A 25,148-nucleotide genomic window follows, 5' to 3' on the forward strand; every position below is an offset into this window, starting at 1 on the left:
GGGGGGTTAAGCAGCCTGGCACGTCAGGAGTAACCTTTTGTCCACTGTTGCTAGGAGCCCTGGTGCCGGTCATCTGCTGCTGGGCAGTAAGGCCCCAGGCCGGCTGCCGGGCAGGGCGGGAGCACAGCCTGACCTCTGTGGAGGTGCTGTTGGCACGGAAAAAGGCTTTTCCCCTCTCTCCTGCCCCAGGCTTTCCAGACAGGCCAGGCAATTGTGGAGCGGTCTAGCATGGGTCCACAGCAAGGCGGCTGGGGAGAGGCAGTCCAGACCACAGTGCCTCAGAGTGGCCCGGGCTTGTTTCTGAAACCCCACCGGGTACCCCTTGATGGACTTAAGTGCAAACTGAGGTCCTTCGAGAGAGGGTGGCTCCTCGAGGACACCGGGCCATGCTGGACCTAAGCCGGGCACCCAAGTCTCTGAGTGTGGGTCTTCAGGTTTAAGGTCTGCGGCTGGCTCTATCAGTAATGGGGGGCGGGCGGTGGCTGCTGCTGGGGGGCCAAGTCAGGCTCTGAACAGGTGGGGCCAGGGGTGGGGAACGGCAGTGATTCTCCACCTCCAACCGCAGCCCAGAGCCTGGCAGTTGGGGTGCCCCGCCTCCTCTCTAATCCTTCTCTGCAGGGGTGACCCTGCCTTCTGTCAGTCTGGAGACAGACAGCAGGGAGAGGACGGGGAGGGGGGCTGCTCTGTCCTCTGGAGAACAGGCACACTCAGCCTCTCACAGCACTTCTGCCTCTCTTCCCATGGGGAAACAGACAGGGCGAGGGGCTGGGGTAGGAGAGTAGGTCCCAGAAAAAGCAGGAGTTCTGCTGCCCAACAGACAGTCCCAGATCCCACTGTCCCATCCAGGCCTGGCCTCCCTGAAAAACCTTCCTGGCTAACCCGAGGCTGGTTTCTTCATCCACACAGCTCTTGGGCCTTAAAGGGTCCAACTGAGTTCTGATGTTAGGGCCTGAAGCACCTCAGAGCCAGCTTCCCACCCACACCCGCCTCTTCTGCCCTCCCGCTGCAGCCCTTGCCTCAGTGACCTCCCCAGTGTGATTCAAAGCCAGCCAGAACCCTGGGGTCTCGTCCTGGCTCTGCTTCTTTCCCAGCCCCAGCACCCAGTGAGGGCCCACTGCTCTCGGTCACCCCTCCGCTCCAGCACGGGTCACCTCGCAGGGGACCGCACCTCCACACCGGCCAGTCTGCTCCATGCCTGGCACTTTCAGCCGCTGGGCTCCCCCTAGGCTCTTCTTAGGAAGGGCTCCCGGCTGTCTTTAGTGAAATCTTCATGCATCTATTCATGGCTCACTGAAGTCCAGCCCTGCCCACCTCCTGGACACCCCCCAAACTTTGGCCCAGCCACCCAGGCCTCCTGCCATCCCAAACTTGCCCTTTCACATCCGCGTCCTGGCACATCTCTCCCTCTGCTGGCACATGCCCCATCTCCGCCCCTCACTGGCAACTGCCTCCTGCTCAGGCCTCGGCTCAAATGTCAGTCCCTGGGGGAAGCTCTCCAGGCCAGAGGCTCCTTCTGCCTGCTCCCCAGCACTGGCCCCTTGGGTTATCACTCCTCTGCCGTAATGAGTCCCTCCACCAGACAACAGGGTCTCCCTAATCGGTGGTCCTCTCCAGGGTTGGGTGACTGGGAGGCCACTGTACCCCCAAAGACCACGCTGGCCCCTGGGTAAAGGATGATTAACACGCCTGGCCAGAGCTCATAGTGTTTAAGGTTCTGACCTCAGACTCGCCATCTGTCAAATGGGGGGACCCACCTGGAAAGTCCTCCCTAGAAGTGTGCACTGGGAACCACCCAGACAAGGGAGTTCAATGCTTTCCAAGGTCCCTGGTCCCCAATGTGCCCAAGTCGGCACAGAAAAGCCTTTTCTGTCCCAGCAGCTTTCTAGCAGGAGGAACGTCGGCCCCTCTGCTGCTCCGGCCTCCCACCGGAAAGGAAGGCAGGAAGTGGACAGCACTCGGCCTGGCTCCTGGGAGTGACCCAAGCTACTGCCATCGGCATGTTCTCATTTACTGGGCTTTGATCCTCCCTGGAAACACATAACCCCACCCCAAGGCTCGCAGTCCGCAGGGTTCTCGGCTGGGCATCTAGTCTCTACTTGGTTACTGCCAGTGCCAAGGAGCTCATCCACCACTTCATCATCAATGTGATGGTGGAAATGTTTTCTACAACAATTCAACTTTTCTCCCAAGGGCCTAAGGACTGAAGGCAAACGGAGGCAGAGCTGAGTGTCTGCCACACACACCAATACTTCATGTCAGTCTCAGAGCCCCACTGAGGCCGCTTCGCTTCCGGAGAAACCCCAGCTACTTCTGCGAGTGACAAGGCGAGAAGATTCTCTATTTCTCCATGGGAAGGGTCTCTCTCCCTCTGCTTTTCTGGGTCACTCCTTCGGTTCCTGGGCTACCTGGCTATATGCCCTTTTCCTCTCCCCTGACGGGGCTCTCTGGGAGAAGGCCTCCTTCCAGGGATGGGCAAGTCCATCTGGCAGAAAGAGCACTTATCACTATGCCAGCCCCTGCAGCACCCCAGGCTGGGGGAATTCCAGAGCAGGTGGGCTGGACTTCCGGCAAAGGAGCGAGATCCCCAGGACTGTGCTTTCCAGAGAAGGCACCGTCTTTAGTCCTCCGTCCTCTGCAGTGCCGGTACGGTTGACAGTGTGACTGGCACTCAGTCCCGCTTCCACGGGGCTCACAGGGCTGCTCTGGGATGCACTCAAAGACGAAGCATCACCCAGATCAGGGTGCACCAGATGCTGCCTCCCGCCACGGGATGGACCCCATTTTCTCCAACAAGGTGTACCAACCACTGGCAATCTTTCCACTTTTGTCTCCCATGGAGTCCCCATCATCCACCTTATTCTAGACACTGCCTCAGCCAGGGCTGTACCACCTCTAGGAAGCCCTTTCTGATCTCCTGTCTGGCCAGGCAGACCATTCTGCTTCCTGCTCAGGGCAGGGATTACCTGTCAGCCTCTCTGGTAGGCTGGCTGCCCCATCGGGCAGACAGACTAAGGTTGATTCAGTCTGGGCCTAGAGCCAAGCCCCACGCCTTCCCATGAGAGGTGGTCAAGGACTATCACTAACCACAGTCCATTCTGCTTCCCAGCTTCCAGTCCATAGCCAGAAACGGTAAGTTTGGATTAGATCAGGGAGGGCAAATATGTAAGACATGTACCACCAGACAGGTGTCCCAGGTAGACACTGTCAACCGGTAGCTAGTGAGCCCGGACACGGCTTCAGAATCATTCTCAACACAGAATTCTCAGCAGTCACCACCAGCCAACGAGAACTGGCATTGGAATGGGAAAACTGGCTAATTTTGAGTTTCTCCCTCCACTATCTCCCACCTTCCTTCACGTTCTTATTCTCTCTTCTACCCAGAGACAATGAGACATGCGCCTATTATTTGGAGGTCTGGTTGCTGTGGGAAAACAAGATGGGCAAGTCTAAGAGCCGGACAGTCTTCAGCAGTTAGCTCTGGGCAGGTCATCCACCTTCCTAATAAGTCTGCCTTTCCCAACCAGCCACGCCTCCTCCGTGGACACGCTGTGATCGAAACGAAACTAAGTTGCGTGTCTAAAAACACTACATAACTGAAAGCAATTATTGGAATTGAAAACAAAACAAGCACAAAAACAGCCTGAACTCAATGAGCTCTTTGCTGTGACCCCTGCCCTCCAACAATTCTCCAAGCTCTGGACCTAGAAACTCATCACACAGTACCTCTTGTAGAACCATCACAAGGCCAATTTGCTGGGGACCCACCCAGACCAGCCGGCCTGGCGAAGGCCACGCTGAGTTTGCCAGATGTGCAGCCCAACTGCCTTAAGCTGCTTGATTATATAAAATCCATCTGAATTCAAAGCAGAAAATCCAAGCTGGAAGGGCTCTCAGAGACCATCTGACCCGTCCACTGGTGAGGAAATGGGTCCAGAGATGGGGAATGACTTGCCCAAGACTGGTCAGCAATGGAGTGGCCATGTGTGGGACCAGAACAGGCGTCCTCAAGGCTCTCCCCACTCCAGAATACCACCCCGGTCAGAATGCTGGGTCTAGAGCGTTGGGGCTGGTTGGGCTCCACTCCTCGTAATGTGAGCAACACAAATACATGCAGTTCAAACATTTCCCTGGGTCCCCACGACCTATCACCTTCCAGGGACTCCAAGATAAAGGCAGTCTTTTCAGAAGAAACGTGCAAAATAGAAAGCCCTGGGTAAGTGCTTCGATGACCCCAGGTGTACCACAACATTCCCCAAGGGTGAGACAGGGTCAGTCTCCCAACCTACTGCCCTGCCAGCCCTCAAGTTGCTACCAGACATGTCTCACACCACAGCACAAGACAGGCACTGGCCACCCCAAACACCGAACACCCCAGACATCAAACAAGAGAAAGCACACAGGTGGAGCCTAATGTGTGGGTGCTCGTGCCTTCTGACTCCAGGAGCAGCCTTGCAGCCCAGCACTCAGACACCTGAGGAAGTAAAACCCAGGTACCTTTCCAGAGCTAGGCTGGGGGAACAGGCTTTCCCTCCCACCCACCCTAGAGGCCCTAATGGTTTCTAAATTTAGCAACAATTGGGGGTGAAGTTTTGACTTGACCTGAAAACAGGGCTGGTCACCTTGGGACAGGCTCTGGCCAATGCTGGACCAACCAATCCAGGCTGGCTTCTCTGTGCAAAGGCCCTCCTGCAGCAGAGATGCCTGCCCAGGCCGAGGCCAAACAGGGGAAGGAGTGCAATTGTTGGCAGCAGATAAAACCCTTGATACCATCTCTATTTCCCTTCTAATATCAGAGCAACTGCCTGCAAGATGAGCGAGGGGCAGGGCCGGCAATCAATAGCTAATATTCCTGTTGTGAGCAGGCTGCTCCGGAAATGGGCTGCCACAACCTCCTTCCAGAGAGATACCCTTTTCCCTCAGCAGTGACCCAGCCTGAGCCACTCAGCATCACAGCCAGGAAAGATCCTATTCTAAGGGGAAATGATGGCCCCAGGGGTAGGGGGCGGATGGTGGGAGAGTCCGTCAAAACCACCCGGAGAGCAGAGAGGGCAGGGCAGACAGCTCCCTGTTCCCTGGCCCAGCCTGTTCTTGACTGGCCCACCCCAACTAGAGCTCAAGACAGGATCAAGTCAAGAGGGTCCACGTTACCTCTTTTTGATGATGCCTGGCAGTGGCTAAATAAGGACAGGAATCAGTCTGGGTGTTCTGATCACACACCCTTGAGCGTCACAGGGGAGGGCCCAAAAAGTATGCCTGGAATTAGGCTTTAACTGTGGACAATTGCACCAAAGCAGGAAGTCGGGAGCGGCCCACGTATCAGGAGACCTCCGCCTTGCCCTAGACTCAGGCCAAAATAGAAGTCAATGGCCTATTTGAAGAAGTGCAGCTGGCTCCTGTCCATGTCTTCCCACCACAGTGGCCTGGATTAGGAGCCAGATGCCAGTAAGTGGCCTCAGGAGAGAGGCACACAGGGTGGGGCCTGAGACCCTGCCCACCAGGCAGGAAAGTCACACCTATGGCATCCAGATGTGAGCCTGGGAAGGACTTCCCACCACACACAGCAACAGTCAAAGACCACCGCTGGGGGCGCAGAACCCCCCACCTGCATGGTGGGGATGGCTGCCCCTGGGCAGGGAGACCCTGCTGACATTCACAGGTCTCACTTTTTTACTAAAGTCTGGCCCCACCCGCCTCTGCCTGAACCCCGGCAATGCCTGGTCTACTCCAACTGGAGCCTCCACACCGACTTCTAGGGCTGTCCCCAGCTCCAGCCCTGAAAGAGGCTCCAGAGTGGCAGCACACTGCCTGGAGTGTGCCGCCCCTGTGCCTGTCATAGTCATTCTGGTGATGGTGGAACCACTGTTTCAGTTTTAGGGAGCGTCCAGGTCTCACTGATTCCCCTCCTAGCTCTGCACTACAGGGCCTAATCCTCCTTTCCTGGGAGTGAACATCAACAGAAACGCAAAAGCTTGCAGAAAAGGTGTCTCCCAACATCACATCTCGCTCAGGGAGGACATCCCCTTAACATCCCGAAGAGGTGTTTGCCCTGTGTTTTGCAGACACCTCTAGTGCCAAGGAGCCCCTGTCCTGTGCGCCTCCGGCAGGCCACACGGTGTGAAGTCCTGCCTTACACCAAGCGAAGGTCTCCTCGGACTCTGTCCCACTGGTCCTCGTTCCGAGTCCTTGGATTTCACAGAACAAAGGCCTTCTTCTCTGGGTAAGAGCTCTTTCCATAGTCTTTATCTGGACGCACCAGCCTTTCCAAAGGCATGGAGAACTCAGACGAACTCAAAACCTGGCCTAGGCAGGTCTCGAAGACTGAGTTGTCACACTCAAGAGCTTCTTCATAAAAGTTCCCTCTGGTCCTGCACCCCGACACCTCACCAAGGGGGTGTCTGCCAGTCTACGTAAGTCCCATGAACCCCCCCAGAGGCAAAGGCAGAGATGAGGCACAAGGCACAGAAGGGGTGGCAGCTACCCACCACCTGGGATGGCACAAAGGAGGGAGGGGACCAACGAGGTGTCTCCCGGGGACGCCAGGCCCTCGCCCAAGTGGGCTGGCGCCTGCCGCTGCGGGCAGAGCTCGGCGGGCACAGATGCCGGTGGGACACGCCTGTGATCGCACCGGAAAGGATCGAGTGGTTAACCAGAGGGAAAGGATGCCGGGGCCCGCCAGCACGGTGGGTTTTTGGTTTTTTGGTTTTTTTCAGATTACGTCTAAGGTTTGTAGTTTGGACAGGCAAAATAAACAATGACAACGACAGCAGCAACGAAACAGCAACAAAGAACAGTTTACTTGTTAAGAAAAAAACCAACAAGACCTTTTGTTAAAAAACAGCTCCACACGGACTTGGAAGCGGCCCCACAGCCTGCCAGACGGGTGCCTGTGGGGGGCCGCGAAGCTGGTGTGGAGCGACAAACTACAGCAGAATGGACACAGTCCGCGGGAGAGGGCCGCGCTCACTGTCCCCTCTCCCCTGCTCGGACGTTGGTGGCGGAAGGGAAGGGAAGGGTCTGAACCAGCATAAAGCAACTGTATTTACACCATGGCAAACTGGGCTGTGACTGCCTGCTGCCTGCCTCCCTCCCACCTGCCCGGGGCCAGGCCTGACCTGGAGGGAGGGAAGCCCAGGACCCAGGGCCCAGCACGTACCTGAAAGAAACCTGGCGGGATGGGGCCTCCTGGCATCCCATCATTGGGGGGAATGTTGCCAAGCACGGGGCTCGGGGCGGCTGCTGCACTCTGTGGAGACAGGAAGGTGTGGGGTTAGCAGGTGCACCAGGATGAGCTACAGATTTCTGAGCCCTGGCACCCAACTCTTCCCACCTAGTCCTCCCAAGTCTGCCAGAGACCTCCCTCCCCCCAGGCAAGCCACTTAGTAGGCATCTGATGAGCTCCCTTTCCTCACTCTAAACGCAGGGATAAAGCCGCTGCCTCGCATGTTCCCTGCAGACAGTGGCTGTTACTAAGCCGACTGCGACTGCCTGACCCAGTCCCTGCTTGATGCAGCTACCTGAGTGCAGGCAGTTTTGCATACACATCTGCACCGGCTGCACAGAACAAGGATCAGCAGAGTCAACATTCAGTGTAAGACAGGGGGCCACCTGGTAAACGCCCCTGCAGAGGGTGGGTGGGAGGAGCTGGATTTTGGTTCCATCCAGGTCCTGGGTACCTTAGGAGAGGAGGAGGGCCCCACCAATGCGGGGGGAGGGGGACGGGGTGGGAGGAGAGGGCTACTTTCCTTTTTAAAGGCTGCTAGTCTGGCATTTACCTGGTACCTCTGCCTCAACAAACGTCTCCCAGGGGTGAGCAGTTGCGGCTCTCCCCAGTCTGGCTTCCTTCCAGACAGCCTGCATCCCACCTGGCACGTGGCCGGCGTACCTGGTGCTGGTCCTCAGCTCGCATGGCTCAGGGTGAGGCTGACAGGGAGGCTGCAAGCTCTGACCCTCCCCACCGACCCTAAACCTTGCAGGTGCTCCTCCTGAAGCAAGCCACGGCCATCTGGGTGGTCCCAAACCCCACCAGGATGGCGAACTTGGACCTGAATCACCAGTCACCTCCCAGGGGTCTGCGTGGTTCCCTGGGGCCCATGGATCAGGAAATGGAATGCCTCCTTTTTCTCTTTAAAAACAGTTTGCCTCCACTGCCTTGAAGAAGTCACTTCTTCCCTTTCGTTAGCCAGAAAATAGGAACCAGAACCTCTAACTTCCAAGCTTGAAGGATGGAAATGAAGCAATGTATGAGTCTATGAACATACTACATGCAGCAAAATGAATAGATTCCTCTGGGAACCAATGCATCTGGGTTCAGGTGCTGCTGCCTGTATTAGCAAGGGGCGAATGGGCAAGCCTGACTTGGCCTTTCTGCCTCTTCTTGTAAAGGGGGGGCGGGGGCTCTCTGCTGTCTCTTTCGCTTGTCAACAGAGGGCTAGGTGCCAGGATGGGCTGTGTTTTGTACATCTGTACAATTCTGCACATCTGGGAGCAGGCAGTACCAAACAGGGGCACACAGTGGGTGCTTTACTACATAAGTGTGGGTGGGGTTGGGCTGGCTTTCCCACTCCATTGTTTCCAAATGACTCTGCCTGCAGAAAAGCAACTCTCTCTGGAAGTAAAGACATTCTGCCAATATCCTGTAATGTGTTTACAACTTCTAAGCATCCCCAAACATCCAGGATCTAGGTCTCCCCACTCCCCAGATCTGAGGCCACAGGCCCACTCAGGGGGAGAGGCCAGTCCTGCCCCTGCCTCGCCCAGGCCCCAGCACTATCTGGGAAGAGGCCGCCCAGGGGAACCCGCCAGGGTATCCATTAGCTAGCTGCTGTTTGCTTGTGGTTGGCGGTTTGGTGAAAATGCAACTTTTCCTGATTTATAGCCAACAATTAACCTGCAGCAGCAAGCGCAGAAAAGTTTTTGAAAATGGAGTGAGGTAAACAACCACCAATACCTTCTTCAAGTTCCTTCAGAGATTGGTTTTACGTTTAACGCTAATCCTTCAGGAACTTATGTTGGTGAAGAAGATGGATCTTACCCCTTATAGAATCAACTGCCATCTCCCCAATTTGAAACATAATGCTTGCAAAGGCCTGGGTCTGCTTCTGAACTTTTAAAATTCTGTCCTGTGTCTCCAATACTCTATTTTAATGAGCAGAGTTTTACAATGTGTTTATTATCTTTCTAAAATTTTTAATGGAAGTTTTCTGGCTTTTTGCTATCTGCTTATCCCTTCCTTATAAAAGCCACTCCCTACCCCCCAAACAAGTGTGTGTATAATAAAGTTTGCAGAGCCAACATCTTTCCAAAACAGAGGCACCCTCCCAGAACATGACCTTTCTCCAATTATTCAAGAATTTATTCAAGTCCTCCAGTCAAACATAGACAGGAGACCAATAACGATAGGAAGGGTGATATGTGTAGGCAATAAATTTGTGGAAACCAAAAACCCTCTTTGACTAAATGTGTTATTCACTGTGTGGCTAAATCTGAACTTGGGGTGAGGCCGAGGAAGGAGGAATTCCTGACTGGTGAGAAGGGGCTGCTGGAGGCAGGACCCGAGAGGGGGGTAGAAGGAGCCAGCTGGCCTGGTGGTCAGAACTGAGCTGGGGGCTTTCACACCATCTTTCCTAGAACCCCCTGGAGGCCTCTTGACAGAGTATGCAAAGCACCCCACTTCCAGACAAGGAAACAAATGCCTGTGTGGAAAGCAACTTCAAGGTGATCCCTTTCGATTTTCCTCCTCAAAAAAAATTTTTTTAAACAGAAAGATCTGGAAAGCTTTGCCAAAACTTGATTCTTTAAATTAACGTTTATCATTAAGCATAAAACACTTCTCTATAATAGAACACAGCGAAGTGAAAAGAAAACTCATCACTGTATTTTGTTAAATACATAATAAATGAGCACTTTCCCCCTCTACTTCAATGGCCAAAGACAACACAATTTTCTAATGAGCCTAAGAGGATATAGAGATATCATTATTTAACCAATTTAATTAACAGGCATTAAATCAGTGTTTGCTAACTTGGTGGTTACAAATGGTGTCTCTTTGGTATTTGGTATTTTGCACTATCTATTGAATCACTGTCTTTTGAAATGGTTTATGCTGGCCATCTGAAAATCTAGGCAAAACTCTCATGTCCTTTTCCCCTTTACATGTACCAAAGATGTAAAACAGGGATTCCTTTTCATAAAAAAAATTAACTTTTAAATAAAAACTTGAACTTCAGCGTGTGAAGAACCCAGTTCCTCCTTCCCTACATTCCAGGATCTCGCTGTCCTAGGAAATCAGGAGTGAGTCAATGGTTCTTGGAACTGGGGGCGGATGGATGGTGGGTGGGTGGTCCTCTGAATGTCAAGACCAGGGTGACCATGGTTCTAGTAAACGATTTTGTAATCTCTAACATGACCAAAGAAAGACCGAGTGGGCAATGACTAAGGTGGCAAGAAACTTCTCCAGCAGCAAAATTAAGTAACTCAGCAGTGGCCTAATTTGTGCCCCAAATTATGACAGTTACTGCTATTTGATTGTGAGGCAAACATGCCCTCATAAAAGAGAGTTAGGGACAAGAGAGAGACTTAGAGAAAGAGACAAAAAAAAGTTAGGAACGCATGAAGAAAATAAGAAGTAGCAAGCAGCGTTATATATGGCAACCAAGGGTTAAGAAATAATCTTTGTTCACAAAGCCCAACCCAAGGGCCCCCCCTACATGCAGCAACGTTACACAGATCCACCCCACACCTCAACAGACGGCCTGCTCCACCTAGCTCCAAGACCCAGCACAGAGCGAGGAAGCATACAGCAGGTGTTCAATAAATGATGATGGTTTTTATTATTGAAAGACCTGCTCAAGCCTGGCCATCTGGAGTCAGACCTTTCTGGATTGCTAGGAATCAGCCTTTCCCTGCGGTTTGAGTTAGAGCACTCCATTAAGGCACTCAACAAAGCGTCTCTTGTGAGTTTTCTCTAAAAACACAAAACCCAAGCCCAAGCCCCCTGACATTCACAGAGGCCTATGGCACAATCAGGCTGCAGCTGGAACTCCCCCACTGGTGTGTGCGAGGAAAACACTGGATTCAGGAGCCACAGAATTCCTGTGTGGCCTCAGATCCTAGCAGGGGAGCCATGGAGGAGGCCCTTTGGCACTCTGGGCCTCAGTTTCCCTAGGTGTCCAAGAGTGGAGTTGACTTCTCAGAGGTCCTCTTCTAAGCCATTCATCCCAGCCCTGTCCACACATCCAGGGGAGGAAAAACAACTTCCCGTATGAACGGAACAATCCTCTTTCCAGAGCGGCCTGGATTTTAACTCTTCTCTGTTCACCATTTAGAAATCAAACAGTCAAAACCACCTAGAGAAACCTGTTATTGGGGTCTGCAGCAAACAGCCTGACACTGGGGCTCTTGTCTCCAAGTCCGCTTACCAACATGTTTCCGTATTTGCATACCTACATGGACTCAAGAGAAGCAGCAAGCCAGGCATGCGGTTTGGTAACTTGTACATTTTTAAAGACAGATTTAAAATTCTTTTCTAAACAGCAAACAGGCCTGCGTTGGGGGCTGGGGCCCACTGCAGCTAGCTTAGCCGCCTCCTCTAAGCCTCCAGGGTACAGTCAACTCAACAAGTTCAAGGTGCCTTCAGAAAACAGCCTGCAGGGTTCTCCCTGCAAAGTATTTTAATTTTGCTCACAGCGAGGGGGACTTCCAGGGAGGGCTGAGCCCACTGCTGGCTTTCTCCCTGAAGGGCTTCTTCCTGACGCGGGGCGGGCCCTGCCCGGCGGTGCCCACTGCAGGCACTGTCGTGCACACAGGCGCACACAGCTGCCACTCTCACTGCCACCACGCAGGCCAGGCGTCTCTCGCCACCAGATCTGGTTCTCAGCAGTGACCCCTTGCAGATGTTTCAGTGGTGACCCCAATAAACCTCCTGCCTGCTCGATGTGACTCCTGCCTCCCCAATTCTCTCCAAGTGCAAAAACAGGGTGCGTACCCCGGACTTCAGAGTCTGGGTAACTGGGAGTGCCATGCTTGGGAATATGGACTGTCTCCTCTAGCTAACAGAGAGCTGTAAGCAGAAGACTTGTGTGACTTCTGAGAAATCATTGTAGCCTGTCCTTGTCATGCACCCGCTGCCCAGCCCATCTGACAGCACCACCAGGACACCCGAGGTGCAACCAACAACCAGCCTTGGCAAGTCCCAGCTGTAGTGCTGGGCCCTTTCCCTGCTCTGTGGCAACAAATCCCCTGTGGCCCCAGAGGAACCGAGACACCAGCTCCCAGGGCCTTCCTATTTTGTCTTATCTCGTAGTGGATGCTGAGAATTTGTCCATCTTGAAGAGGTGAGGGGCTGGGGCATGCCTTCAAAGTTGTCATCTTCTAGCCTCACTGTACAAGAAGCCCAGTTTTCCTCATGCACAAATAGCCAGGGATCCCCAACCCCCAACCTGATTTACTCTTTTAAAAATAGTTCTATGCACATGAAGCTCTTGGAAAACTGACTAAAAACAAAAGCTCCGAGTGAACCCTGGGACTCCTGCCAGGTCGGCCAACCCCTCCTGATGGATTTACAAGGCTGCAAAATGGCACTTTGTTCTACAAATCCCCTCCCTCCTCGCCCCACCCCAGCACTCGGGCCTAGGCTTGTAGCAAAGCGGGGGCCCGCGTAACTAATCAGCAACGGCAGCCTTTCTTGACTGAAACTCAGCTCAGGCCACGTGGCCAAGCACTCAGGACACTGGGGTACAGTGTGCATGGGCTGGGAGGTCACTCACGGAGGAAGGGCTCATGGGGAACAAGAGGAGGGCGTCAGGGAGGAAGGGATGCGATGTTTTATGCAAAACCCTACAGTGACCAGGGTCTCTGGGCCAAGACTCCTAGAGGGAAATTCAGGAGCATCAACAAACTAAAGATACAGCTGAGGAGGGGATGAAGCCAATGTCCTCGCATATATAGAGAGACCAGGACTGGGAGAAGTGGGGTCAAAAGAGAAAGCATACAGGAAGCGATCTCTTGGTTTTATGCACAGACCAGACAAGAATCCGTTCTGGAGAACCAATTCTGCAGCTTGGAGAAAACATAGAGCTGTTGCTACGTTAAGACAGAACCAGCTGGTGTTAAAAATAGGTTTGGATGACATGACACACGGGGGTGAGTGACACAGGATCCCTGCCTTCAAGTAGCCAGAGGGCTGCTGCGTGGAAGGAGGGGAGGACGTGCTCTCCCGGGGCCCAGGGGTGGCCCTGGGTCTGGAGTAATGCTTGAGCTACTAAAAAACTTCTCTAGATTTGAGCTTCGGTGAGTGAGCTCTGTTAGCTGGGGGTTAGGACCAGGCAAAAGCCCACAACAATGCTGTTCCAGCTTCAGTTTCCCCCACCAAGAGGGAAGAGCCCTCTTAGCCACCAGGGGTTTGTTTATTATGAGAGACAAGTCTGGGACCGAGGGCCCCAAAGTCAGGGCTCCAACACTGGCTGCAAACCACTTAGGGGGGTCACTGTAATGTCACACAGCTACTACGTGGCTCTGACTTTAGTGTCTCTGTCCCTCTACTCCCAATCTTGGGTCCAAGAAACCCTGCAGTTCTCAACGGAGCTCTGGGTGCTTTTCAAAGCGATGGAATATGACAAACGTAAGGTAAGCACAACATAGTCTCTGCGATCTTCTCTGTGTTTGCTCTTCCCCAAATGAACTGACCTTTTAGTTTTACTCCTTCCAAAAATATTCCAAGGAACTGGCCTTCACTAAGTGTGTGTGTGTGTAAGAGTGTCAGATCCCGCTGATGAGCCTGCTGGATCTAACTGGCAAACTAGCCTGGAAAGAAAGGGAGAAAAACAAGACAGGTGGAAAACTTATGACATGATTACAAGTGCTTTATACACCTCAGATGCCTTCAACAAACACTGGCTCCTGGGGCCGCTGGGGATGAGCTGTGCCCGCAGGGACAGGAGATGACAGAGGCCCGGCTCTGCCCCCGAGGTCTAGAGGATGAAATCTGCTGTGGTGACAGAGCTGAGGGATATGAGAAGGAGCTTCGGGCAGGCGCTGCGAGGCGGGGATTAGGGGATCAGCGAGGCTTTATGGAAGAGACGGCACTCGAGCCAGGGCCTTAAAGGACGGCAAGACTCGAAGATGCGGGAGGTGATATGGAGGTGAGAGATTACTGCTGTCATCTTAACCCTCCCCAGAACCCTCCGACAGCCTCTCCCTCAGAGATCGCAGAGCTCCATTCCATCTCCAGTTTAGGGGGTGCAAGTGGGGCCTAGTGAATGCCCCACCCCCAACAGGTGAAAGGGAGCGAGCCAGCGCCCTCCCCCCCACCTCCAGTCTGAGAAGCCCTCCCCACGCCAATGCTGGCCTAGCTCGGCCGCTAACCTCAATGCAACTTACTCATTTTTATCTCCCTCCATCCTCTCCACAACCTGGCAGGGACTACAGGGAAGACAGCAGAGGCTCTAAGCACCCAAGAGTTTACCCCTGGCCACACAGGTGGGGATGGGACAAACTGGAAGCCAAGCCCAGTGATGCTAAAACCAGAGCCAGCTCTTGGCTGCGCCCTGCTTCTCTGGTGTAAGTTCTGAAACTGATGCTTCAACGGGGCTGCACGGGGACAGACAGGTGTGGGCCTGAGGCCCTGCCTGTCCACTACACAGGAGTGGGGTACTCAGCACCTCCTTGTGCCCCTCTGGACCTTCCCCATCACTGCTGAGTAAGAGGCTCACGGTTGCACAGGAGCACCTGAGCCAGTGATACAGCACCACGCTGGCTCTCTGATTCCACGGACAGAGCAGGCCAGGGGATGAAAAGGGGGGCAGGGATACAGAAGTCAATGTCCTGGACTCTAAGAAGTCCCTCTTCCGAGGAGTGGGCTGGTCGGTCTCTTCCCCGTATTGGAAACCCAATTACTTCTTTTCCAAAAGACAAAAGAAAGGCATCCCAGTTGGAACATTTCCCAAAGAGAGAGAGAGGCTGGCTTCCCTGTGCCGAGAAGACTGTGGCCAGTGTCCCCGGGGCCATGCCTCTCCAGCCCAGCAAGCACCCAGCTTCTCTGGGAACTGGATCAAAGGGCACCACTTGTGTAAGAGGTGGAGTCCCATGTAATTAATGCCTGGGTGCACCGTGGGTGCAGGCCAGGGCACCCTCCTCCATGTGCAAACACCTCTCTACATGGGCAGCACAGTGCAGGGCGCGGGTCCCAGGCAAGTACCCGCAAGACAAGGGAGCTTAAGGGCTAAGGGCTCCCCCAAAACGAACAGTATGGGATAGATCAACAGCACACTATTTGTACAACGCTGATTTTGTTCTTAAAGAGAGATGTGCTGCAGGCCTTGGTTTATACCATTAGCAAAACACACACACACACACACTCACACACTGTCTTAAAGGAGCTACTTACAACTGCAAACATGTCATAGTAGGCCAGTGACAGCTCCTTAACAAGAACACTGGCAGTTGCTTCTGTAAAGTGGAAAATTCCCTGGCGTGGACCCTCACACACGCTCCGTTCCAATGACAACTTAATCCTGCCAGGACTGAGGTGTGCAGAGAACAAAACCCACTTGCTTCTAGAAACTTTTTTTGTCTTTAAAGTCTGAAAGAAATCATTACAGGCACGACCCTGGGCACATCTCTCTGAAAGGAGAGCCACAGCTTCCTCGGCAGGCACCAACTTCAGAGGGAGAGTCATTTCCCCACAGCTCACCCTCTGCGGGTGTGAGGACAGGTATGCAGGGAGAACTCACTGAGACCCCTGGAATCTCCAGCTGGAGAAGGACCCGCAACACAGCTCTCCGGCCCAGCCAGGAGGGAAGCCGGCAAGCAGCCACCGGGGTCTGTGCGGTCGACGCACGGGCTCGGAGCTGAGCAGATGCCGCCTAAGCCTTTAAAGCACGCACTAATTGCGCTAATTTAGCTAACAGTCTCTGTTTTGTCCCCCACCCCAGTCAACCAGTGTCCTTTGGTACTGCTGGAGAGATGCAAGCTGTTGGCTTTAGTGTTATTTTGTCAGCCATTAAACGATTCATCGGAGTCATTAATTGATTTATTACTGCTGCCTGCTCACAGGGTTTAGCAAATAAAGAATGATGTAGGTCACGACGCAAACGAAATTGGACCAAATAGCGCCACGAGGAGCCGGGCACTTAAGAGTCTGCCGCTGTCCACTCGGGCAGGCAGCCCTCCTCGCTCAGCTGTCGGAAGGGGAGAGCACAGTTGGCTCTCCTGCTTGAAAACTGGGTACCAGCCTGCCTCCTGCTTCAGCAACATGCCACCGAAGACGTAGGAGGTGGGGAACCACATCGGAGGTCCCTGGCAGCCAGCTCCTGGGCACCTGCCAGTCATGGTCTGGTCACTAAGAGTCCGGGAAGGGAAGCCTGGCCACTAAGGGTCGGGGGAGGGGCCCTGGCCTACCCTGGCCCCCCCACCAGGTGGGTTGCTGGGCTTGCACTCAGCCCTCCAGGGCACCAGGAAGCCAGGGAGAGGCCCCCAGCCCGGGCTCTACTCCCCCAGAGGTTTCAGGGACCACAAGTTGCAGGGACAGGTCGGGCAGGTGTGCCTACTGCCCGGCCCTTCAGCACTGGTCCTGATCCCTCACAGTCCTCATCAAGCAGCACAGCATTAGAAAGAGCACTAACAGCTGACCAGCCAAGCTCAGCATTTGAAACCAGGTCGAACCAACTTCAAAGGCCCCATTCTTGCCCTCTACCAACGTCTTTACCAAAGGGTGCTATGCCTCAAACCTCAGCTGTAACCCCAACAAAAACGAGGTGAGTAAGAACAGAGCAACCCTCTTTTTAGAGCCCCAGTGACTCATTTACAAAAGGATCTGTTGGGGTGGGTGGGTGAGCGGTGAGGCTATACAACATGGAGGCTGCGGAGCTCGGCGGCCAGCCCCCGTGCCCTGGCACACTGCCATGCTGGAGGGCTGGCCACGCCATCAACACCACTCGCGCCACCCGGGGCCCTTCCCCCGAGCCACTCACTGCTCCTGCGAGGAGTGAGCCTGCCCCAGGCTCCCCCACCACCCTACCTGCCCTTCAAAGCCCAGCTGAAACAAAGCAGATCTGGGAAGCGTTCCCGGGATTAGGTCAGGCCCCCAGAATGCATGTGATGGTTTGCTACACTGAATTAGACCAGGGAGCAGTGGCCCTCGCCCAGTCTTTGGGGTTCTGAGTAAACATGAAAGAGTGGTGTTGAAGGAGGGAACTGGGGCGGTGGTTGTACAGAAGCCCCCAGAGCTGGATTCACCAGGCTGTGGACTGTGCGGGTGTGTGTGCCATTGTGTGCATACACACTTGTCCCTAAGGCAGAAGAGAAAATAGCTCTGGAATGTAGAGTCCATAAGAAATCAAACACAGCCGCGGCCCCCCCTTCCCCAGCGGCACGCTAGAGCCTCCCCTGGCAACTTTCAGGAGGCTCTTGGAGGTTTTTGGCTTGTTCTGAAGTGGTGCAGAGAAGGTGAAGAGGTATGTCAGGGGTCCACCCAGGACTGGCCTGCTTCATTCTCATACGACTTGGCCTACTGAGGTCTGGCGCAAGCCACGGAGTCTTCTAGGGAAGAGGCCAGCTTCTGGAGTCTGCCACAGAGAGCCACAGGTACTTGCTGGGAGTCCACCAGGCAAGGCTTTCTTGTTGACATCCTCCAAAAGTGGCTCAGAGCAGCCAAGAACGCACACCCCCTTTACAATCCTAGTGAGAAAGCTGCAGAGAGATGGGGCCAGAGCTCCCTCTGGAAGGGGCAAGGCAGGCCTGACTGGTCAAGGGTTCTGAAGAGAAAGGGGAATCATCCACTGAGAATTCTCTGGACCTCTGAAGCAGACATGGATTTCTCACAGAGGTGGTCCCAGCCCCTGACTCCCTCCATCAATCCATACGGTATCGAAAGCAAAAAAGAGGCTCTGTCAGGGGGTCCAACGTGATTCTTTAAATCCCATTAGAAAAAGAATAACCTGGGATTGATGGCCTGTATTCAGCAGTTTACAGAGGTCTTTCGTTCACACGTCCCTCTGCGTGCACACCTGCCCACCCTTCACCCCAGATCACCCCAGATCGAGACTGGGCTGTCTCTCAGTCTCCTCTACTTTCCCTTTAGAGACACAACTCTTCTTCCTTGATGTCCTCCTCCTCACTGCACTTGTCACATCTGTTAGTTCCTTATTAAATTAGCCAGCTGCCTTACCAGGGAGAGGGACAGGAAAGGTGTACGCAGCACAGACGTGTTGGCTCAGTAAATATTTTTGGATGAATAAAGTTCTTGCAGAAATCCTGCTCTTAAGAGTGACCGTCTTCTACAAGGCCAAGTTCTAAGGCTAGCTGACACAGTCACCTACTGACTACACTCATACCACTACTCCCTTCCCTCAGCTCCAACCAAGGCCAACCCCCCACCGACCATCACCACCCTCCACACCCACAGGTCCACCTGCCCGTGGAACCCACACTTTGGATAGCCAGGAAACCTGTGTGCAGGTGCTGCTTGGCCCTTGCTGGCAGCGGACTTTGCGGGTCACTGGTCGGGTTGGTAAAAAGGGCATCACCCATACCTTCCCCCTTCCCAAAACAAAGTGAAGCCAGCTTCAGCGAAAGTCTGGGGGGAGCAGTAGGAGCTGCCAGGAATGGCAGTGAAGGAGCAGGTGGCCGCAGGACAGACTCCTGCCATCAGGCCCACTCAGGAAGAGGTTAAGACAGGCCCGGGGGCTGAGTGCAGAGCGGGACATGAACGGCCTTGGACTTCCTGAGATTAAGCTGTCCCTTCCCGGTTCCCACCCATCTCCCAAGCATGGCCTGCTGTTTGTTCTCACCTGGTTCTTATTCTCCCTCGAGATAGGGGGAGCTGCTTTTCCTATAGGGCTCTAAAGGGGGCTGTGAGAGGCTGCCCGCCACCTTCAGGCTCAGGGGACAGGCGGTGGCGGCCGAGGTCTGGTCTGGACAGAAGCTGAGGGCAGCGGGGTGGGGTAGTGCCCACCCCGAGGCGCCTTCATCCACACCCCAGAAAGCGTGTCCCACAGACACAGCATCCTCTGCCAGTCTGAGCACTGCCCTTCAACAGCGCCAGAGCGTCCAAACCACAGAATTGGAAGAGATGAGGTTCGTGGCATCAGAGACAAGCCACAGAGTGAGCTCTGAGCTCACTCAGGAGGAATGTGCCCTCCTCCTCCTCCTCTTCCTCCCTGGTTCAATCCCTCACTTGTCGTGAGATGAAAACTTGAGAGGGGTAGAGAAGAGTGAGGCCAGAGGCAGAGAAGGCGGCAGGCTGAGACACAGGCTCTCTGGGCCCACGAGGGCCGCTGGCTGCACCCCGTGTCCTGGGAGTGGCTCCAGACCCTCACCCGTCAGCTACGCACTTTCTCTGCTTGACAAGCTTCCCCATTGCCTTCCACTGTCTACCTACAGAACTCTACCACTTGGATCAACGTCAGCTCAGATAGTCCTGCTTCCCAGTCAGGAGTGAGCATTGAAGTCTCTGAGTAGAGCCATGAGGCAGAGCTCAAATTTGGAAGACACCTGTTCCCACCGACACCCCCCACACAGGCATCCAAGGAAACAGTCAGCACCACTGAACGAAGAGTTATCACAGTAAAGGACATGTAGCAGGGCCTGGAGGGGAGAAGCTGCAGCTATGCAGCTTCCTGGCTAATTCAGAGAGGCACGTAATTCACCCCTTGCTTGTAATGCCCCCTAATAAAAGACAGTCTGGGGATTGGCATGGGCGTGAAAGCCAACAAGGAACTAACAGAAGAGCTATGGTCTTGTGTTGGTCACTCTCTTCCTCTCATTTCCAACCTCCTTTTCCTGTGCTCTGAACTTCAGGGGTGGGAAACATTCACTTCCTCACATCCTTTGCACCTGTGATCCCCTCCACCTGGAAGGCCCACCTGCCTGCCAATTTCTGCCATCCCAATCCCCCCATCACCCCTCAAGCCTTCATCTTTGAAGTCCATATGAAACTAAACTGTAACTCTTCCAGCATTTTCTACCTGGCCTTATTCAATGGACCAAAGCTCTCTCCTAGTAGGATTACTGGTTCCAAAAAGTAGAATACAGATATTTACTGTGTCAAATAATCAGTAATTATCAAATGACAGGTGTTGGTGAACAAGTATTTTGGACAAGGTAAGGCCTGGCTATTCTGGGAATTTTTAAAATTTTTCTCCTTTTGTAAAGATTTAAATTTAAAGAATAAAACATACTTTCAGAACCGTAAGTGGCAAAACAAGAGTCTTCTGTTCCAAAAGTTCCCCTCCTCAAGCCATTTCTGGAGAGAAACATGAAAACCTTGGAAAAGACCTGAATTTTTGCCTTGGATCTGTTTTCTAAGTTTGAAGCCTGTTAAGTCACACACACATAGCAGGGCCACCCTTTGTAAGTAAACAGCTCCCACCCCCGGCTGCAAACCTGATATAAATGAGTCAATTTCTTCTGTTTGGTCTAATAAATTAGACTTGAGGGCATGGTAGGGACTCTCCACCAAACACGGTTTTCCATTAGATTCGGTGATCCATGGGCTTTAGAAACTGAGCAGAGAACCTTACAAGGAGCTACCAGCCCCTCTATCATAACACCACCTCTGGCCCACAGGCCTCACAGGAGCAAGAAAAGCCTGGGACCTGCATCTCCCAAGACCTCCATACCTGGGTGGGCTCCCTAGAAAGCGAAGGTGACAAATCCTGCGTCACAGGTCAAGTTTCTGCTGCTGTCCCTTGAACAGTGCCTGGCCTACGTCCACCAGGTGCTCAACAAATGCATGTAAATAAACCCTCCTCTTCACCTTTTCTCAGCCCAGCCCGTGCACACCTGTAGAGCCTCAGCGTTCTCTACCGGCGCCCCCCCCCTCACCAGGCTCTGCAACCAAGGAGCGGAAATAAGCCACCATTCTGAGGCTGATCTCACTTAATCCTCCCAAGCCTCCAGGTGACTCCGCTCCTTTGTTACCTTTCTGCCCTATCTTGCAGGTGAAGATCACAACAGGCAAGTGTCTTCATGAGGCCTTCCTTCTCCCTGGCTGGGTCATCACACTCCCTACACTACCCCCACCAGTGGGACTCAAAGGAAGACTTCTATCCCGGAAAGAAAAAAATCTTTGCCCTACAAATCAATCAGGTACCAGCTTGGGTGAGTCTCTTCAACAATCACCTGCACAGCTATGGAAAGGGAAGTCGGGGCCCTCCCTGGTGGCTCAGCAGGTTAGGACACAGCACTGCAAGCCGGCCGCAGGCGCTTCAGTGTGAGTTCGATCCCCAGCCCCCGGAGGTGACCCACATGGCGTAGCAGGCCTCTCCTGACCTGCCGGCTGTTCCCCTCAGCATGTACTTCATCAGTCTGCCTGTCCTGCTCCCCACTCTGTCTCTGGTGATGCCTCGCACCATGCCTGTACCCCAGTTCTGTATGCATAATCTTTTAAAAAGAAAAAGGGGGGGTAGGGAGTCACCATTCCCTGCGTGGCCAGCCTGAGAGGGGTGTAAACACGAGTGAAGAAATGGAAGGGCAACATCCCCTGCCCCTGCTCCCATCAAAGGGGCTGGCGAGAAAGGAGGTTGCCACAGTCACAAAGCCACTGGGCTGGGATCAGACCCTGGATAGCTGTCCCCACAGGTCCCATCTCCTCACCTATAAAACAAAGAACGTGGGTTCGATTCCAGGTTCCCCAACTTGGCTGCACATCAAATCCCTGGGGGGCTCTGCCCCACCCAGGCTGCAGGGATCCAAGCTTCAGCAGCACCTGGATTCCCTGTCCCATCAGATCCCTCAAGGTCCTGCCTCTGCCTGACCCCTCCAGGGCAACAGACCCCAGGACTAGGATGGCTGGCCAGATGGACAGGCCTCTCCGCCCCCTCCCTCCCCAGCCTGGCTCTCACGAGGCCTGCAGGAAGCCTCCAGATGCAGGTCGGGGCTTAGACAGCCGCCCAAACAGGTACGGGCCCAGATTTAATTGGCCTCTCGGTTAAGCTTTCTAATCTCATTAAAGCTGCCTCCATCATGCAGACCTCGGCTCTGAATTTAATAACAGAAGAGCACTGCCCTGCCCCACGTAAGCTGATTAGGTCTGGGGAGGCCTGGGAGGACTTTTCAGCACTGAGGCCCCCGGAACCATGTGGGACCCCAACCTGCCCTCCCACAACATGCTTCCACGTGGATGGCACACACTCAGACTGAGCAAGGGGGTGCATGCCGGGGAAGGAAGGGTTTCGAGCAAGAGTGCAGGGCCAGACCTGCCTGAGGCACCCAAGGACCAGTGCTGCCCCATGACTTTCAGTGAGCAGCCTTACCTCACGTCTTACCACTACCACTAACAGTCTACCCAGCCCACGGGGAGCCAGCTGCCCATCTGGCAGAGGAGGGAGGACTCTCCATTCCTCCGGCCTCTCCTGACCCCTGTGTTCATTCACAATGGGGAGGAAAGGGCAGGGAGCTGGGCTTTGGAGTTCCAATGGCTCCTCTGAGTCTTTGGAAAATAAGGGTGCCATCCACCCTCGGCCCTGCTGTCCCCACCCCGACAGGTGGTACCCTGCAGCCTTTCCCCAGCAAGGGTGTCAGGAAGGCTGAGGAAGGGAGCCAGTTCCCGGACATCAGCTCTGAAAACACCACGGTCAACGTATGCAAACATCCCTGTGCAAATACACGTCGCCCACTTCTCGATCATCTCGCTCTCGCTAAATATATCCCATGGAAATAACTTGGCAGTGGTGAGAAATTCTGCAGAGGCTCCAAAGTAGCAAAAACAACATACACACACACTCCTCTCTCTGCTCAAGGTGCCACACTGGGTCAAGGACAGGCTTGGAGGCACAAACACGCACAAGGGACACAAGCCCATGGTGTGCTGGGGGTTGAGCCCGCTGTGGGTTAGAGACTGGTGGTTACTGATGTTTAGGTGGCAACACAGCACTGCAGAAGAAAAGGGACTCTGCAGGTTCCAGGGTGGTGAGCACAGATGCTCCGTCCAAGGGAGATGTTTGGGGGCACGCCCAGCCATGTACACACACACACACACACACACACACACACACGCATGCACGCATGCACGCACGCACACCCATCCCCACCCCCTCTGGGACTTGCTGTAAGACACTGGCATTTTCCACTCCACTTGCCAAGAATGGAGCCACCTTGCCCTGTGTGATCTTCAAACCGCTGGAAACAATGGAGGCAGTCATGGGGCGGGCCAGCACACCTCAGACTCCAAGCCGCTGTCGCCCTGGCTCTCCTGCCGCCTTCACCAAAGGGAAATGAAGGCCCACGACAGCAGACAGACAGACATGCCCAGGACCCGGCCAGGGCGCCTCTTATCCCACCATGCTCTCATTCTTGGGATAACTTGGATAAACGTGGCTTTTTTCAATGCCCTCAGTAAATCCAGACTGTTTACATACAATCACCTTAAAAGCCCACCCACTTGGGCACCAATTAGGAAAATGTCTGAAGGTCAAGAGAGGTGCAGGCAATCCTTGAAATCAGGCCACTCCCACAATGCCCTGTAGAGCCCCATTGGTGGCCTACCCTGGTCTCCATCTGGACCCAGTGCTCAAGCCTCCACCGCAGTGCGAAGCTCCTTGCTGGCTTATTCTCCAACAACACCTAACTGAGCCATTAACAACCCAGGTCCTTCACTCAGGACTCTGCTCCTCACTGCCACGGGCCTCTCAGGCCCTTCAGGGTTCCAGCTGCGCCCATACAAGCTCTCCTTCTGAACATGGCGTCTTTTTTCAAGCTTGCAAGTGTTGATATGGGTTCTTCCTTACCCTGGAATGCCCTCATCACATTCTTCATCTTAGTTACCAAATTTTTTTCCTCCTACAGGGCCCAAACTGCCCGGGAAGCTGTCTGGGAGAAGTCTATCAGGCCTTCTCTCGGGACAGCCGTGACTTGGCCCCAGCAGCGTGGCCACATCTGGACGCTACTATCCCACCCCCAGGGGCAGATGGGCTCTTCTGCTTCTCCAGGGTTCGGCATACCCTGGCCAGCCAACACAATTTCCAAGAGAAGCTTGTATCACAAGGTTCACAGACCCAGCATCACGGCACATGAATCCAAGCCTAGACCCAGGGAGGACAAGGGGTGTTGGATACCACACAGCTGGTTAGTGGCTACTGAGTCTTTTGTCAACTCCTCCAGACCACTCAACAGCAGAACCAAGCTCAGAAGAGGGCGAGCCAAGAAGGAGGATCTAAGAAAGACCTAGAGTCAACACCCGAGTGGACAGGGAGCTGGGGGTTCCCTGCAGCAGGGAAAATGCACAGCAGCCTATAAGCCTGTGATGATGCTTAGTGCTCTGAGCAGCCACTCAGCTAGGACAGGACCTGGCAGGGAGAGGCACTCAACAAACATTTGTTGTTGCACAAATTAATGGCACAAGTAAACAATTATAAATCAATGCACCGCACAGGAATACACTGGCCTCTGGGACACAGGAGGGAGGGAGGATTATTTCTGCCGGAGGGCGGGGCAGTCAGAGACAGCTTCACAGAGCGGTGACATCTGATCAGACACCAGCTGCTATTTTTCTCTAATTGTTCCACATGTGTGAAACTCTGATTCTAAGCTAGATCGTGGACTCAGAGAAGCTGAGGTTGTGGCTGCTTCCCCTGCCTTCCCCAGCTCCTCTCGCAAAATGCCCCCCGCCTGGAGTGGCTCTTAGCAGACACCAAGGCAGTGGACAGCAGAGAGGGCCATACCTTTTCATTTCAAATAGGGGGTGAAAGCAGCCTTGTTTTCCCGTAAGTCTGTTTTATACTGCAGAAGGCCCCCGAATCGCATCAAGAATCCAGCAGACTCCACGGGTACTCCTGACATCCCAATCTCCCTCTGCCCCTGGTGGGGCCGTAAAGGACAGGCACGCCTGGGCCCTATTGATCACTCTGGGCCCTATTGATCACTCTGTGCCCAGCAGGTAAACCAGGGTTCTTCCACACCTGACCTAGGTTCCCCTCTTGACAACACTGCAAGATAGGACTCAACATCCCCACTTGACTGAGGAACTGAGGCTCAGAGAGAGGTCCATGGCTAGGTCAGGCAGACAAGCACGGAGGCTTTTACCACATCTCACTCCATGATACCAGTCCCGGTCAAGAGTTTCCTGCCACAGACGCATCCCCAGGGTCATCTGGAAGCAGTGAATGAATGCCCACTCAGAATCCCACCTGCCAGGAAGCAAGACACCACCCCCA

At 54.0% G+C, this 25,148-nt stretch overlaps 1 protein-coding gene across 1 annotated transcript in view; it reads right to left on the minus strand.

Annotated features, from left to right (window-relative positions):
• The window catches only part of SSBP3 (single stranded DNA binding protein 3), a 152,269-nt gene that overhangs the window by 34,866 nt on the left and 92,255 nt on the right, over window positions 1–25,148 (minus strand). The window contains exon 5 of the mRNA XM_012722124.1: window positions 7,154–7,243. Coding sequence (XP_012577578.1) covers window positions 7,154–7,243 — 90 coding nt within the window. The remainder of the gene's footprint in view (window positions 1–7,153; window positions 7,244–25,148) is intronic.

The sequence above is a fragment of the Condylura cristata genome, unplaced genomic scaffold (genome assembly GCF_000260355.1).
Source record: "Condylura cristata isolate star-nosed mole 26May11 unplaced genomic scaffold, ConCri1.0 scaffold00008, whole genome shotgun sequence".
NCBI lineage: Eukaryota > Metazoa > Chordata > Mammalia > Eulipotyphla > Talpidae > Condylura > Condylura cristata.